The sequence below is a fragment of the Mobula hypostoma genome, chromosome 27 (assembly GCF_963921235.1).
Source record: "Mobula hypostoma chromosome 27, sMobHyp1.1, whole genome shotgun sequence".
NCBI lineage: Eukaryota > Metazoa > Chordata > Chondrichthyes > Myliobatiformes > Myliobatidae > Mobula > Mobula hypostoma.
In genome coordinates, this window is record NC_086123.1 from 17773792 (window position 1) to 17792110 (window position 18319).

The window sequence follows — 18319 nt, forward strand, 5'->3', positions numbered from 1 at the left end:
AATGTGTTGGAACTCCTTGAGGAAATAGCAAGCAGGATAGACAACAGAGAATCAATGGATGTTGTGCTTGGATATTCAGAAGGCCTTTGACAAGGTGCCACACATGAGGCTGTTTAACAAGAGCCATGGTATTACAGGAAAGATTCTAGCATCGATAGAGGATTGGCTGATTAGCAGGAGGCAAAGAGTGGGAATAAAGGGACCCTTTTGTGATTGACTACAGGTGACCTGTAGTGTTCTGCAGAGGTTGGTGTTGATAGTATGTCAATGAATTGGATGACAGAATTGAAGGCTTGTAGCCAAGTCTGCAGATTATACGGAGATAGGTGGAGGGGTAGGTAGTGTTGAGGAAGCAGGAAGGCTGCTGAAGAACTTCCAGACATATTAGGAGAATGGGCAAAGAAGCAGAGGATGGAATACAGTGTCAGGAAGTGTATGGTCATGTACTTTGGTAGGAGGAATAACAAAAGAGATGTATTTCTAAATGGGGAGAAAATACAAAAATATGAGGTGCAGAGGGACTTGGGAGTTCTTGTGTAGGACTCCCTAAAGGTTAACTTGCAGGTTGATTTGGTACTGAGGAAGGCAAATGCAATTTTAGCATTCATTTCAAGAGGACTCGAATATCAGGGCAAGGATGTAATACCAAGGCCTTAGAAGGCACTGGTGAGGCCTCACATGGAGTATTGTGAGCAGTTTTGGGCCTCCTATTTAAGAAAGGATGTACAGAAATTGGAGATGGTTTAGAGGAGATTCACAAGAATGATTTTGGGGATGAAAGGTTTATTGTATGAGGAGAGATTGATAGGTCTGTACTCCTGAGTTCTTGTACTCACTAGAATTTAGAAGAATAGGGGAGTGGGGGATCTCATTGAAACATATCGAATGTTGAAAGGTCTAGATGGAGTGGGTGTGGAGAGAATGTTTCCTATGGTGAGGAAATTTTGAACCAGAGGACACAGCCTCAAAATGATAATGAATATATGGAATTTGTTGCCACACGTGGCTTAGGGGGCCAGGTCATTGGAAGCATTTGGGGTGGAGGATGATAGGTTCTTGATTAGTCAGGGTGTCAACAGTTGCTGGGAGAAGGCAGGAGAATGGGGTTGAGAGGGAAATGAATCAGCCATGGTGAAATGATGGAACAGATGAATGGCCTTATTCTGCTCCAATGTCTTATATGGTATAGATATGGCCTTACAAAAGGCATTTTGATAAGGTGTCAGGCTTGGAATATTGTGTTCAATTCTGTATGGATATGGAAACTCTCGAGAAGGTGCAGAGGAAATTCACCAGTGTGCTGAGTGCACTAGAGAGCATGTCCTATGAGGAAAGGTTGGGCTTTTCTCTGGATTGAAGGGGGATGAGAGGCAACTTGATGACAGGCATACATCGAGTGCCTGGCTTCTGCCCCCTTCCTCTCCAATCCTGCTGAGAGGTCTCGACCCTCAATCTCGGCTCTTTATTCCCCTCCACAGATGCTGCCCGCCCTGCCGAGTTCCTCCAGGATTTTACGCGCCTTGTCCAAGATTTCCAGCAGCCAGCGGGCTCTCTCGTGTGTCCATGATTCACCTACGTGCTATTGGGAGCTGACGACGTAAATGAAGGCGGGGTGGGGGGAAAGGCAGGGCTTCGGTAAAAGCTGTCATTTCCGTTGCAGGCTGAATCTGGTCAGCGGTTGCTAGGGCTGGCCGTCAGAATGGCACTGCCGGATCTCAGCTCCTTGAGTCTCCAGCAACTCAACGAACTGCTGGAGGACGAGGAGAAGCTGAATAAGATGGCGGAGCAGCTGGAGGAGGTGGGTGCGGGTAAGGGGTGGGAAGCGGGCGCTAACAAAGAGAAGAGGGAGAGAAAGGAGCCGGTGGTCCGGGTTAGGCCCTGCCGGGGGTGGGGGCAGTTTGCCGGGAGTTGAGCGCCGGGAGGGCAGCGTGAAGTGGCCGGGGGTTGGGATCTATCGGCTGGGGTGGGGAGAGGTTGTTGTCATCGGCGAGGCGGCGGCGAGATGAAGCCAGCTGTTCAACGTCAGCCACCGCAAGTTTCCAGAGGGTTAAAAATCCACTTCGCGAATAGTCAGTAGGTTAGCTGTGTTCACTGGGTGAGTGATTGATAAACGGTTGCTGTGAGTAACCTCTGCTGAATTTGTGCAGAGTCCAAGAACCAGGAAACCAAAAGCAGGAAAACTGGGGTGGGTGGAGTCGGTATCGAGTTTTCACCTGAACTTGCAAAGGTGCACCTCGTTTAACATTTGCATTTAGCTTATAATGTCAGTGCTCCTGAACAGGCACTTGACTAACTGCTGTATTGTTGTCTTATAGAAAGTAGTTCACGGATTTGGGGTATTTGCTGTTAATCGAAGTTTTTTGAAGTCGTTTGCACTTCCCAATAAAAATAAGCTTTGATCAAAGATCAATATTAATGTGATAATGGCTAAAACGGGGGGGGGGGGGAAATAAAACCTCAGATGGCTATTTATGTTCAATGTTGCCCTGATTTGCATTCTTTGTGTCAAGTTAGTTGTGTGTTTAAGAAGGCTTGCAAATGGTTTGCCTTGTCTTTTAATCTGCACTGGTCTCACCCACCCCAACCTTGATTTAAAGGTGAAGCAACAGTACAGGTGGTTGTGGCAGTTCCTTGTTTCTTGGAAGTTGTTCCATTGTCTTGGCTTTTGACAGAGTACATTACAGCAGCTAAGTATTGAGTTTATTTTGTTTCTGCATTGTGGGTGGAGTGGTATTCTCTCGTGGTCCTGGAAACTGGTGGGGGGCAGGGGAGGGTGTAATTTGAACTGGAGCTTCAGGTCAATTAATGAATAAAGGAAACGAATGAGAGAACTTGGTATTGAAGCAAGGTGTTTTCTTGAAACCATTCAGTATTTCAGACATAAAATGATATTATAGAGCAGATTTCACTTAGAGTACTACCGTTTCCCTGTTGAATGGCCAGTGGCACTTTTGTGTAAGTGGCGGGGTGGAAAGCTGTACACATTTGAAGGCAAAGCTGAGAAAGAGAATAAACTCTTAAATTCTCTACTCAATGGAAGGTGGGAAAAGTGGTTTCTACAGTACTGTTAGATTTGTATTTGAAACACAAGTTTCGAAATCTATGATTATTCTGTTCAAAAACTGACCATTGCAAAAGTTAATTTTTTTTCTTGCTATGGAACCTAAATAATTGCATGAGCTGTAAGGTTGAAACCGTGGTAACAAATGGTCAGAGTACAATGATAACAGTATGTAGAAATATTATCTTTATCTTCAGCCTCTCACTACAGTTGGAGGTTGCTATCTTCTAGTTAATTAATCATACAGGAGAACAGGATTATTTGAAATATTATAGGAATATTTCTGTTCACCTGATTATAGGAGTTGAATGGAAGCTTTAGAGAGGGTTCAGAGGAGATGTACCAGGATGTTGCTTGGATTAAAGAGCACATCTTGTGAGGAATGGTGAGTGAGCATGGATTTTTCCTTTGAAGCAAAGGAGGATGAGCATCGTCTAAGATGATAAAAGTGGACAGCCTTGATAAGGGTGACAGTGGCTAATATGAGGGGGCATCATTTTAAGGTGATTGGTGGAACGTACAGGGGGGGATGTCAGTGTTTTTTGCACAGTGGATCGCTGCCTGATCGTGGGGTTGGGGATGATGAAGGCATATACAGTAAGGACTCTGATAAGCTCATGGATGAAGTAAGAGGAGTGTGCTGTGCGAGGGAAGAGTTAGATAGACCTTGGAGGAGGTTAAAATGTCAGCATATCATTGTGAGCTGAAGAGCTTGTACAATCCTATGTTCTAATATGGCTTCTAGAATTATTAGTTCTTCCATGAACCATCAAGACTAACTTTGTCAAAACCTTTCAAAGGCCTGACATCTGTGCTAATGAAGTATTGAGTAAGTACTGTTCCCTCTTGTTAGCTAGTAATTTTTCTTTAAAATAACTTTTCTTCCACAGATGCTACTTGATATGTTATTTAAATCATTTTCTGTTTCTAATCAAACAAATTTGTACATCATTTGTGTTTATAGTACCTTTAACTCAATAAAATGCCTCAAAGTACTTCCAGGAATATTAGTAAACCAAATGACAATCACATGGGGCATGAAACCAAAAGCTTAGTCAAATTAGGTTTTTGAGTAGCATCATATGACAGGTGAAAGAGTGAATTGTTGTGGGTAAATATAACTGGTGGGCACGTGGCCAAGTGGTTAAGGCATTGGACTGGCGACCGGAAGGTCGTGAGTTCGAGCCCCAGCCGAGGCAGCATGTTATGTCCTTGAGCGAGGCACTTAACCACACAGTGCTCTGCGACGACACTGGTGCCAAGCTGTATCGGCTCTTGCCCTTCCCTTGGACAACATTGGTGTCATGGAGAGGGGAGACCTGCAGCATAGGCAACTGTCGGTCTTCCATACAACCTTGCCCAGGCCTGTGCCCTGGAGAGTGAAGACTTTCCAGGCGCAGATCCATGGTCACGTAAGACTAAAGGATGCCTTGAATATAACTGGTATTTACTTTCCACTTGCAATAATTTTTTTCTCTTTTAACAGTAAACGTACTCAGTCTTTCTGCCTATTAGGTTAGTTGGCTTATTGGATAAGTCGATTTACTTGTTGCTTAATGTGTCACTTTGTTTATGTGACACTATTGTGAATATAACTTCAACATTTTTCTTAGACTGTTAATTTACTACATGTAAATAAAGCGGGAAGAAAAGGTCAGATGCCCCAATAAGTCTTTCCCAAATAGTCTTTGTGTTTAGAATGACCCTATAAAAGTGTATTTAAAATGTGAGCAATTTAGGCTAGAGATTTCCTTGGCAAGAGCTGTTTTAGACTTTATTTTGAATACTTAATTTTCACTGCTTTTACTTTAGAATTGTAGTACCTGCCCATTATGCCATTGGCACTTAGGGCAGCAATGAAGGTCCTCAATCTCTGTCTGTGCAGAAAGATTCTTCATTGCTGTTTCCATAACAGTTGTTTTTTGACCAGTCAGGGTTGTTGGCCCTTGAGCTGAACCCCTGAACCTGGAGGACTGGTGGACCACTCTTAGTCTGGCCTCTACTCTTTGATCTGTTTGGCATAGTTGACCCTACCAAGAGCCAAAACACAAGGCCCTGGCTCCAGCCAACATTCTTCAGCTCTCAGGGTCATTGAGGCATGCAAACCTCCAAACCCTACAAGGTTGTGGTCCTCAGAAGACGTTAGATGATTTAAACGATTTCTCAATCATTTCTGCTACTTGAAAATTGTATCCATTAGTTCTATTTTGTGAATTGGCTTAGCTTGGGTTTATTTAAAAAAAAAACAACTTTTTGTTTTCTTGAAGTACATTTATGCTAGTTATGTGCCAGCACATATTTACATTTAAGCCTGACGCATCACCAATTGGTTGTTGGTATGACGGAATTTCACTTTGGGTGTGGGCCACACTTCGTTTCCATTTTTTTTCCTTCAACCATCCTGCGCTCAACCCCAAAAATCAAAACAACCAAACCTTTCAGCAGTTGATCTTATGCAGCTTATTATTTTTAAAACTGAAATTTTTACAGGCAGAAAAACATTCCTAATTTTTATATGTTCACAGATGTATGCCCATAGAATTGGGCTCAGCTCTTTAGCTTGTCGGGGAGAAAAAACACATGCATGAAGTTCTGTTTAAAGCACTGTTTTGACAAAAGTATAGGAACTGGTAAAAATTCATTGATATGTCAGCAGAGAGAACTAGCCTTTCAGGAAAATTTGAGAGAAACTTTAAAATCATGAGGGGTTTTGACAGGTTGGATGCAAGCTGGAAGTTTTTCTTTCTGGGAAAAGTTCCAAACCAGAAATGATAAAAGATGGTCACTAATCTAAGTAGAACATTCAGAAGAAACTTGTGTATTCAGTTGGCAAGATTGTGGAATGTGAATGAAGCAATTTACAATTCAGCGATTCATTTAGAGCACGATGAAGGAATAAGCTTTGCTGATGGATGAAGCATTTGAGAGCAAGCTTGTGAACAAACACCAGCACAGATCAATTCAGGTTGAGCAAATTACCATTTTCTCTAGCAACCCTATGTAAATTGTGGTCTGACGGTTTCAAGCCGATCTTCATAAAATTAGTATATTAGGAAACTGGCTTTTGACCTGCAGAGGAATTTGAACTGGGAGGGGAGAGATCCAGATGTTAATGATCTGGATAACAGAATTATTGGCTTTGAGACCAAGTTTGTGCACGATGTAAAGATAGGTGGAGGGCCAGTCAGTTTTGAAGAAACAGGGAGTCCTCAAAAATATTTGAACAGATTAGGAAAATGGACAAAATGGCAGATAGAATACAGTGTAGAGAAGTGTATGGCCATGCACTTTGGTAGAAGGAATAAAGGCATAAACTATTTTCTAAATGGGGAGCAAATTCAGAAATTGGAGCTGCAAAGGGACTTGAGAATCCTGCTGCAAAGGTTAGCTTGCAGATTGAGTTGATATATTTCATTTCCAGAGCACTAGAATATGAAACTTATATTATGCTGAGACTATACCCTATATAAGACATTGGTCAGACTGTTTTGGTCTGTATATCTTTTTTAAAAAAAAAATGATATGCTGGCATTGGAGAGGGTCCAGAGGAGGTTTAAGAGATGATCTTTGGAATGAAGGGGTTAATATATGAGAAACGTTTGACTATGAGCCTGTACTTCCTTTTGCATTTAGAAGAATGATGGGGTGATCCCATTGAAACCTACCAAATATTGAAAGTCCTAGATACTGTGGATGTGTAGAGGATGTTGCCTAAAGCAGTGGGGTCTTGGAGCAGAGGGCACATCCTCAGACTAGAAAAAATATCTCTTTAAAACTGAGATGGGAAGGAAATTCTTTAGCTGGAGCGTGGTGAACCTGTGTAATTCATTGCCACAGATCGCTATGGAGGCCAAGTCAATGGGTATATTTAAAGGTCTCGCATGCCAGGATGCTGTTTATTGATCAGCTTGGCATTTAATATGAATATCCCTGAGAAGCTAATAGGGAAACTGTCCTCGTTGGATCTTAACAGCTCTCTGTAATTAGATCTTGGACCTCTTGTCAGAAAGGCCACAGTGAGTCAGTGTTGGCAGAAAATCTCTAGCTGCATCTCGCTGAGCACTGGGCTCCATGCTCAGCCCGCTGCTGTTCACGCTGCTGATGCATGACTGCATTCCTTGACTGAACTTTGATCCGGTTCAAACTAAGTCTTCAAATTCACTGATGGCACAACAGATTAGTCTCATTAACGACGATGACGAGATGGTGTACAGAAGAGTGGTGGCGTGCCTGGCAGAATGTGCAGGCACAACAACTTGAGTCTCAATGTATGCAGGACCAAAGGGATGACTTTAGGAATTTAGGAAGGTGCAGGCTGACCACTCCTCACAGCATGTAAATAGCTCCTCTGTGGCAAGAGTTAGGACTGAATTTCTGGGAGTGCACATAGCGGACGATCTCACCTGGTCCCTCAACTCTACTCTTTGGTCAAGAAAGTTCAAAAAAGCCAGCAGCATCTCCACTTCCTGAGGAGAATGTGGCAAACAAGGCTCCCCACCCCCCCGACCCTATTCTAACAATTTTTTACAGGAGCACCATTAGGAGTGTCCTGACTAGCTGCATCCATGTCTGGTAAGGGATTGCAAGGCACCTGACCGTGTCCATAAAAGATTGTGAGGGCTGCTGAGAGGATCAGCAGGATCTGTCTTCCATCCATCAGATATTTATGAGGAGTGCTGCATATGCAGGGCCATTAGCAATGTTAATGCTACCTCCTACCTATCCAACAATCTCTTTTGACAGGAGATACAAGAACTGTTAGGATAGGGAAAAAGCTTCTTTCCCAGGCTGTAAGACTACTGATCTTCCTGCCACCACCCAGGTTTCATCATGTACTGTATGAAGCACCAGTAGTGTTACACTGTTCACTTTTTAACCTTCATTGTAAATTCAACTTATCATCTGTTAATTTATTTGTGGTAATATTGTTCTATGTTATGTGTATGAGATATATGTACTGTGTTGTGCACCTTAGTCTGGAAAGTTGGTTTCGTTTGGCTGTATATGGTTGAATTACAACAAACTGAGCTTGAACTTGATTTTGCATGTTTCCTCTTTAGTCTTTGTCCTTTTACAGCCTTTCTGTACAAAAATGCTGAGCAAGATTAGATATCGTGTTAAATGTAGAAGCTTTTCAATCTTTTGTTTGCTCCTGCTTCCTATTTCATAGTCACATGGGCCATCACCCTTTGTAGTCGTACAGATGCCCTTAACAGTTGAGGCTTTTCTTCTTCTATCTTCTGTGTGGGTGTGTGTGTGTGTGTGTGGTCATAATTCCATTAGTTTCCATGTCGAGTTGAGATTCTAAATTGGAGAAAGGCTAATTTTGATGATATCAGAAGAGATCTGGCAGGATAAGATAGATTGTTTCCTGGAAAATAGATGCTTGGAAGTGGGAGGCCTTCGAAAGGGAAACATTGAGAGTTCAGAGTTTTTAATGTTCTTGTTAGGATTAAAAAAAAAGCAGGGCTAATAGATTTAGAGAACCTTGGATTTAGTCATAGTCATACTTTATTGATCCCGAGGGAAATTGGGTTTCGCTAAATAGTAATAAAACCATAAGTAATTAAATGGTAATATGTAAATTATGCCAGGAAATAAGTCCAGGACCAGCCTATTGGCTCAGGGTGTCTGACACTCCAACGGAGGAGTTGTAAAGTTTGATGGCCACAGGCAGGAATGATTTCCTATGACGCTCAGTGTTGCATCTCGGTGGAATGAGTCTCTGGCTGAATGTAATCCTGTGCCCAACCAGTCCATTATGTAGTGGATGGGAGACATTGTCTAAGATGGCATGCAACTTGGACAGCATCCTCTTTTCAGACACCACCGTCAGAGAGTCCAGTTCCATCCCCACAACATCACTGGACTTACGAATGAGTTTGTTGATTCTGTTGGTGTCTGCTACCCTCAGCCTGCTGCCCCAGCACACAACAGCAAACATGATAGCACTGGCCACCACAGACTCATAGAACATCAAGAGGTCATCGTAGAATTTCAAGGGTTATTGAGGCTCTGGTTAAGAAGAAGGAGGTGGACATCAGCTATAGGTAGGTAGGATTAAATGAGGTGATTGTGGAGTATGGGAAATGCAAGAGAACGCTTGGGAGAAAAATCAGAAATGCTAACAGAGGGCATGAGTTTGTTCTGGCAGACAAGGTGAAAGAATCCCAAGGGTTTTTGATATATTAAGGGAAAAGAATTGGTTTTCTTGAAGATCAGTGTGGTCATTTATGCATGGAGCCAAAAGAGATGGTGGAGATGGGGACACAGAATCTATAGACTGAGACAAAAGAGTAGTGAGATTGTAGACCAAATCCTGATGACAGAAAAAGAAGTGTTTGCTGTCTTGAGGCAAATTAGGGTGGATAAAGCCCTAGGGCCTGGCAAGGTGTTCCCTCGGACCTTGCAAGAGGCTAGTGCAAAATTGCAGAGTCATTTAGAATGTCCTTAGCCATGGGTGAGTGCTGGAGGACTCTAGAAAGGCCCTAAGAATAATCCAGAAAATTGCAGGCCAATGCGTCTGATATCAGTCATGGGTAATTTATTAGAAGATATTCTGAGGGAGAAGATTTATACTTATTTGGATATACAGGGCCTGATTACAGATCGTCATTGCGTGTGGTAAGTTATGTCTAATCAATCTTACAGAGCTTAAAGAGGTCATGAGGAAAGTTGATGAAGGATAGGAAGTGGACATGACCTGGTGAAGGGTCTCGGTCCGAAACATCAACTATTTGCTCTTTTCCATTGATGCTGCCTGGTGTGCTGAGTTTCTGCAGCATTTTCTGTGTTTTGCTTTGGATTTCCAGCATCTGCAAACTTTCTCCTGTTAATGAGAAAGAAGTGTCAATTTTGCTGAGTGAATTGGGTTTAAAGGCATATCGTTTGCTTCGAAGTTTAACTGCTCCAACTCAACCAGCAGAAATTACTTTTGCTGATATTGTTAAAGTAATGCAAGAATATTTAGAACCAAAGCCATTGTTGATTGCAGAACGCTTTAGGTTTCAAAAGCGGAATCAAAAGGAAGGGGAATCTATTTTGGCATATGTGGTTCAATTGGAAGAAGTTGTAAGCATTGTCAGTTTGGTAATGATCTTAATGATGCACTGAGAGATTGTTAAGTTTGTGGAATCTTACATGAAAGCATTTTTTTAAAAAAACAGCTCCTAACTGAGGCACAACTTACATTTAAAAGAGCAGTTGAAATCGTTGTTTCAATGGAAATCACAGACAAAGACACAGTTGAGTTGCAGTCGGGAATGAAAGTAAGCATGAACACAATTACAATGTCTAAACAGAAACTGACCTGGCCAAACAAATTGTGTTACTGTTGTGGCACAGATACACCAGACCAATGCAGGTTTAAGGGTGAAACATGGAGAAAATGTAACAATGTAGGATACATACTAAGAGCATGTCAGACAGATAAAAAGAAATGGACTACACAGAGAAGAGAAAAAGACGAAAAAGTCAAGTTGCATTGTCAAAAAGAGCACTAATCTGCATGCATTTGATGAAAAATCTGATAATGATGAGAATAACGCAGGACTGTGTATCCTTGAGATTAACAGTGTGAAAATTAACAATAGATATGTAATATGGCTTGTGACAGAGTGAATGGCAAATTAATTAAAATTGAATTGGACACCAGCTCAGATGTTTCAGCCATTCCAAAAAAAGTTTGAACGACATTTCAAAGATACTAAACTGAAGCCTGCTGATATCCAACTAAGAACTAATACTGGAGGAAAAAAACTCTTTTGGGAATGATGTTCCTGATGATAAAATACAACAATGAACAAGCCACATTGAACTTGTTTGTGGTAAAAACAGGAGGACCAGCATTGTCGGGGGAGGGGGGGCAGGTGGGTGATTGGCTGAGACAACTATAACTTGATTGGAGATCCATCCCCCCCTTTGCATGCCAATCCCCTACAATACATTCAACTGAAGGCGATTAAGAAGGGTACTGGATAATGTCACAACTATTTCCATGCTGAACGCCATGAACCATTGCGCACTGGAGGATGGATAGGTGTTGATGCCAACCTCTGGTTGGAAAGCATATTGGACCAAGGAAGGACCATGCTGCTCAGAGAAATCATGAAAGTGATGAAAACAGTGGTCCGACTGCAACAGTCTTCGTTGGCAGCATATCTGAGAAAGCTTCTGATATGTTAATCAGACAGTTATTTCTAAAATGTGGCTTGGTTTTAAGCTGGAAGAAGGATCAAGGAGTTTAAGGAAAGTTACAAGCATTCAGTATTTTTGCATATAAAGACCAGAATCAACTCTGCGTGCATTAAGGTTATTGCATGAATTTAAAGTGGGAGATAAAAAGCTACTTGTAAAAGTGGACACAAAGAACAAAGCCCAGCTGAATGAATGGAAGGTCAAAAAGAACGAAGTCAATGGAGATACAAAAAGAGGATTCATCAGATGATGTTGTGGATGAAGAAATAAAGAGGAGAGATCAGATCATAAAGGGAGCAATAGAAGGATCGATAAGAGAATGCTCCAGTGATCTAAGTGCACCTTTCCATGATTAGGATACACAAACTAGAACAAGAAAAAGGAAGGAGAAAAAAGGTGTCCAGGGCTGTCAGAACTACCTGCAGTCCCAAAGTCATCTTCTGCAACCACCACGGAGGAGGCTGCAGAACCTGAGGTTGTTTTCACAGCCACAAGTCACACCTGCCAAGCAGAGTGACCTCCCTTGGTCGTTATCCCACAAGGATAGTAATTCCTCCAGGGTGATGAATGGGACAATTTAAAATTTACTATGCTGTAGATATCTGTACTATGTACCAGTCGTATACTGCGTATATAGTTGAGGTGCATTCTCTATTGAGTTGAAGTTTGTTGCTAAGCAGGGAGGAGCGTTGTGTATTTAATATTTAAGTTATATTTAATCGTGTGTGTGTATGTGTGTATAACATTAATGAAGCATTCTTCATTTAAATAATTCATTATAGTTTCTATGTAAAATGCATGAATTGCATGTGTCATCACGCTACCACATGATACAGGCACGCCTCGCTTAAAGTAAGCTTGATGTTAGACCCACGTTCCTAGACTCCTGTGTCTTCCTTTGAATTAGTTTAATGTTTTGACGTTATGAAACATAACATCTATATTGACAATAGAAGTTGAATGGCAGTCTGTTCAGGCTTTTAATGATGTTTACTTGTAAATCACTCTTGCTTAAATTCCATCTAATTTTTCTATTTGAATTTTGAATGATTAGAGCTTCAAAAGGGAACTAATGAGATCTGTATCAATAGCCATTTCAGCTTTAAGACAAAAACAAGTCTTTTTCTATCGCTGGCATTGTAATTAACAATAGGAGGTCTGCAGCAGTTGCAGCAAGGTCAGCAGGCTCGGTACTAGTGAGGATTTGGACATCGGAGAACATAATCGGTGCTTTCATATTCTTTTCAGTGAACAGTGCTGCTGTTGTCAGAGTTTGTTCTTATGAAGTGTATCTGATCTGTATAGTTAAGTTGTCTTTTCTGTTTTTTAATCTATAAAGTACATCACACGGTCAATGCTGCAGAACTTTACCACAGATCTAATCATCAGACATTTCATGATTAATTTTAGTGTAGATAAGGAAAGAAGTATGATTTGTAAATACTATGCCCCTATGTTAAAGTCCTTGCATCAACTATGCCAAGAGCTTGACCTTCAGGATGGCAAAGTAGTAAGGGTTGTTCTTGAATTTTTGCAGTTTAGGAATTCCCACTGTGATTGGAAAAACAGACATCTGTACACCTCAAAGCGAATTGTATTTGGTGATCTGGTCAGAGAATGTCACTCCTAAGAAATTCACGAAGTGCCTTGCAAATAAAAACTATTTCCCCCTTTTTTTTCCTTCTAGTTCTGCATAAAATAATTGAATCTTAACTATTCAGTAAGTTTGACTGGCTCCTAATATCCTACATGATAATTGAACTTGTATCCCAAATATGGCAGCTTTCTGATAAGGCGGCTCAGAATAGCTAAGTCATGTTACCAGTGCCAAATAGTGATTTCATTCCTATATTCCTGTTATTTACTCAACCCTTATTGTTCTTGGCCTTCTGAGATTTTAAAATGGTGTTAAAAGCAAATTGGTGTTGGAGCATATGTTGTTAAAATAAGAGCTGAATTGTATAAAATTGAGTATCTTTTTGTATCTTCATTAAGTGTCTGGTCCTGCTATGTTTCTGATCAGAGAGACTAGGATGTTCATGGTGGGAAACAATGGCTAAAGCTGCTTATGATTTAATCATGACTTGCTCAAGTGTAATCTGAGATTGTGATAGAAAACTTTGAATTTGTCAGGCTTTTTGGTCAACTTGTCTGACCCAATTTAGACACCAGCCATCAGATGTCTGTGAGAATTTTGCAAGTTCAATTGGATTGAGAGTGACTTTGTTACTGAGCCGTGCCAGGCAGACGTTCAGGTTTATTCTTTGTTTCAGTTTGATATAATCAAAGTGCATTTGAGTCAGGCACATTGATGGGTTTGGCATCCCATTGATCAGACAGGGTATGAATGCTTCCCTGGAAGACATTGGTTAACCAGGTTTTATAAGAATTCAGCTTGTAATTTTATTATCTTCATTACTCGTGCCTGTCTTCTTTGCGTTTTAATTCCAGATTACTGACTGAATTTTAATTCCACAGCTACTTTGGGATTTGAACTCTGGTCACTGGGTAATTAGTCTGATAATTTAACCACCATCCTAGGGACAAACATTCTTCAAGTCTTCAAATTCTGTTATGTACCCAGTGTGTGATCTTTGTAAGTAGAATATCTTGACATAATATCTGTTGCCATAATATTTGCAAAATTAGTTTCCATGACGGTACTCCATAAATGAAAACATTTTAGTACTATGTGTAGTACCTTTTAAAACCCAAGCAAAAAGTACAAATGTGGGCACAGTAGGATTCCGGTCAACAAATTGGCACCTTGGGTGATTTGATAATTCAAATGTATTTGTGCAGTATACTATCAGAATTTTCTTGTTTTTCAGGTACAGAATATACAACCAAATAAAGAAATGAGTCTTGCTAGTAACCATAGTCTAGCAGAACAGAATCTACAGTTTCATCCCAAATTGGACAGCCTGAAACTTCAATTGACTAGGAAATACCAAGAGCTCCAGACACTGTTTGAAGCATATCAAGTGAGGAAATCGAGATTAGGTAACCTACTGAGTTTTCTTTAGATATAACATTTTCTGATACCTGCTTCAATGTGTTATTTTATAAATGCACAATTTAAAAAAAACTCATATGGTGTGCAGTTCCTGGACCAGAATCAGGTTCAGGAATTTGAACATGTTCTAACGATTCTAAATCTTGAAATTTGCATCTAACGTATGTAGCAGATCTCTCATGTTTCGCTTTACAACCATGTCATAATATGCTAATTGTTTTTAGCTCCTAAACGGAGGATTTAGCTGCATTTTTTTTAACTTCCTTTTTAATAAAAAGTTGAAATCAATGTGGGAATTCGCTCATTGGTGAGGCTGTGCAAGGTTTAAAAAGAGCTCGAGCTTTCAGAACTTTTTGGTGCACTGCAATTATTGCAATCTTTTAGGCACTCAGCAGGGGCCAATAGAAAATGAGGTGTAAGTGGAGCGGGCATTATGTGACTGGACCAGTTTTAAAGTGGTCAGGATTTGCTCAACAGGCTTAGGCGAGAACGGGTACAGGTTAGAAGTTAAGCTTGAGAAGTTAGAGTTATAACAAGTGTAGGCAGGATCGTAGTTAAGGCAGTAAAACACTCCTGTGAGATGTGGGATTTTTGGGTACTTGGTGGTCTCCCTGATGACTACACCTGCGGGAAGTACACCCAACTTCAGTTTCTGACAGACAAGGTCAAGGAACTGGAGCTGGATGTACTCGGGACCAATGGGAGGCTGGAAACCTCACAGATGAGACTTTTACTGAGGTGGTCACATCCAGAGTGCAGGCTTCAGACAGTAGATAAATGACAACTGGAAAATGTAGGGAGCAAGCAGTCAGTGCAGGGTTCCCCTTAGCAGCAAGTATACCCCTTTGGATACTGTTGGGGGGGGGTGGGAATGACCTATCAAGGTGCAGAAGCAGCTAGGCCAGTGGCACTGTGGTCGGTCTGAGACTCAGCAGGAAAGGATAAAGTCGGTTAGGGTGATGGACAGGAGCTTCTGTAACCGTGAAAGAGAAGCCAGGGTGAAGTGTGGCTTCCCAGATGCTAGGGTCCAGGATATGTCAGAGTGCCTGCGGAAGTGTCTTAAGAGGGAGAATGAACAGCCAGAGGTCAGGGTGCACATCGGCACCGATAGCATATGTAGGAAGGGTGGGTGGAGGTCCTGCTCAGTGAGTATAGGGAGTTAGGGAAGAGACTGAAGAGCAAGACTGCCAAGGTAGAGATTTCTGGATTACTCCCAGTACCACGTGCCAGTCAGGGCAGAAAGAGGATGACAGTGCAGATGAGTGAGTGGCTGAGGAATCGGTGCAGGGGATAGTTTCAGTTTTTGGGTCATTGTGATCTCTTCTAGGGAAGGTATGACCTCTACAAAGGAAGGGTTACACCTGAACCCAAGGAGGACTTGTGGACAGGTTTGCTAGAGCTGTTGGGGAGGGTGTCAACTAATTTGGCAGAGGGATGGAAACTGGAGTGACAGGGCTGAGGATGTAGCAGTTGGTGTAGAAGTTGATGCAGTGTGTAGTGAAACTACAAGGAAGGACAAGCAGATGATGGAGCATAATCAAACAGGGTGATGAATACAGGACTGAAGGTGTTATATTTGAATGTACACTGTTTATGGAATAAGGTAGATGGTCCTTGGGGGTGACATAGGATCGGAAGATGTAGCATCACTGTGGGTAGAGTTAAGAAATTGTAAGGGTATGACACATGGGAGTTATTTACAGTAGCCAGGATGTGGGAAATAAATTGCAATGGGAAATAGAAATATATGTAATGAGGACATTGTTACAATAGTCATTGTGGATTTTAATATGCAGGTAGATTGGAAGTATCAGGTTGGTGCTGGATCCCAAGAGAGGGAATTTGTAGAATATTTGAGATGGCTTTTTGGAACAGCTTGTGGTTGGAGTCTACTAGGGGAAAGGCAATTCTTTATTGGATGTTGTGTACTGAATGGGATTTGATTAAGAATTTTAAGGTTAAGGAACCCTGTGAAAACAGTGATTATAATATTATTCACCCTGCAGTTTGGGAGGGTGAAGATAAAGTCAAATGTATCAGTATTACAGTGGAGTAAAGGAAATTAGAGGCATGAGAGAGGAGCTGGCAAAAGTTCATTGCAATGAGACACGATCGGGGATGGCGGCAGAACAGCAGTGGCTGGAGTTTCTGGAGGCGCAGGATAGATGCATGCCAAATATGAAGTAGTATTCTAAAAGCAGAATGAGGCAACGTGGCTGAGGGAAGTCAAAGACAGCATAATAGCAAAAGAGAAGGCATACAAAATAACAAAAAAAAAGTGGGATATTAGAGAATTGGGAAGCTTTTTTCAAAAAAAACGCAACAGAAAGCACCTTTTTTAAACAAAAGCTATAAGGAGAGAAGAGATGAAATAGATGTAAGCTAGCCAATAATATAAAAGAGGATACCAAAAGTTTTATCAGATACAGTATATAAAGAGTAAAAGAGGCAAGAGTGGAGAACTGACCATGGGAAAATGTCGATGGAGTGATAGTAATTTGAGACAAAGAAATGGCAGACGAACTTGAGTATTTTGACTCAGTCTTCACTGTGGAAGATACTAGCAGTATGCCAGAAATTCAAGGGTGTCAGGGAGCTGAAGTGATTGTTGTTGCTATTACTAAGGAGAAGGTGCTTGAGAAGCTGAAAGATCTGAAGATAGATAAGTCACCTTGACCAGGTGAAAGAGATGGCTGAAGAGATTTTGGAGGCATTTGTAGTGACCTTTCAAGAATCACTAGATTCTGTAAGGTTCTGGAGGACTGGAAGTTTTAAAATGTCACTCCATTCTTCAAGAATGGAGGGAGGCAAAAGAAAGGGAAAAATAGGCCAGTTAGCTTGACTTCAGTGGTTGGTAAGATGTTGGAGTCCAGTTTTTTAAGAATGAGGTTTCAGGGTAACTGGAGGCACATGATAAAGTAGGCCAAAGTCAGTATGTTTCCTTAAGGAGAAATCTTTCCTGGCAGATTTGTTGGAATTCTTTGAGGAAATAACTGGCAGGGTAGACAAAGGCAAATTAGTAGATATTAACATGGTCCTAAGCAGGGGGTTGCTTAACAAAATAACAGCCCATGGCATTAAGGAAGGATGCTAGCATGGAAAGAAGATTGGCTGATTGGCAGGAGGCAAAGAGCAGGAATACAGGAGACCTTTTCTGGTTGGCTGCCGGTGACTAGTGGTATTCTGCAGGGGTCAGTATTGGGACTGATTCTTTTCATGTCATGTGTCAACGATTTGGATGACGGCATTGTTGGCTTTGTGGCCAAGTTTTCAGACAATACAAAGATGGGAGGAGGAGCAGGTAGAGTTGAAGAAGCAGTGAGTCTACAGAAGGACTTGAATTTGGAGAATGTGCAAAAGAAGTGGTAGATGGAATATAGTGTAGGGAAGTGTATGGTACTGCAATTTGGTAGAATGAGTAAAGATGTAGTATATTTTCAAAATGGAGAAAATTCAAAATTCCTAGGTGGAAAGGGACTTCAGAGTCCTTTCGCAGGATTCTCTAAGGGTGTTGACTTGCAGGTTGAAATTGTGTTAAGAAAGACAAATACAATGTTAGCATTCATTTCAAGAGGCGTAGAATATAAGAGCAAGCATGTGATGCTGAGCCTTTATGAGGCACTGGTCAGAATGAACTTGGAATATTGTGAGCAGTTTTTGGCTCCTTATCTAAGAAAAGATGTGTTGGCATTGGAGAGGATCTGAGGAGGTTCATGAGAATGATGCCAGAAATGAAAGGGTTAATATGAGGAGCATTTCATGGCTCTGGGTCTGTACTCGCTGGAGTTTTGAAGAATGAGGGGGAGTTTTATTGAAACTTTATTGAATATTAAAAGGCCCAGATAAAGTGAATGTGGAGAGGGTGTTTCCTGTAGTGGGTGAGTTTAGGAACACAGGATAGAGGGACATCCATTTAGAACATGGGTGAGAAGGAATTTCTCTATCCAGAGGATGGTGAGCCTGGAATTCATTGCCACAGATAGCCATGGAGGCCAAGTCATTGAGTATATTTAAAGCAGAGATTTAAATATACAGTTGCAAGAAAA

General features: G+C 41.3%; 1 protein-coding gene across 1 annotated transcript in view; it reads left to right on the plus strand.

Moving 5' to 3' along the window:
• The first annotated feature begins 1641 nt into the window (after nt 1-1641).
• Nucleotides 1642-18319, plus strand: part of vps37ba (VPS37B subunit of ESCRT-I a) — a 37940-nt gene continuing 21262 nt past the window's right edge. Inside the window, exons 1-2 of the mRNA XM_063034582.1 lie at nt 1642-1798; nt 14089-14260. Of these exons, the coding sequence (XP_062890652.1) occupies nt 1700-1798; nt 14089-14260 (271 nt within the window). The 5' untranslated portion in view covers nt 1642-1699. The remainder of the gene's footprint in view (nt 1799-14088; nt 14261-18319) is intronic.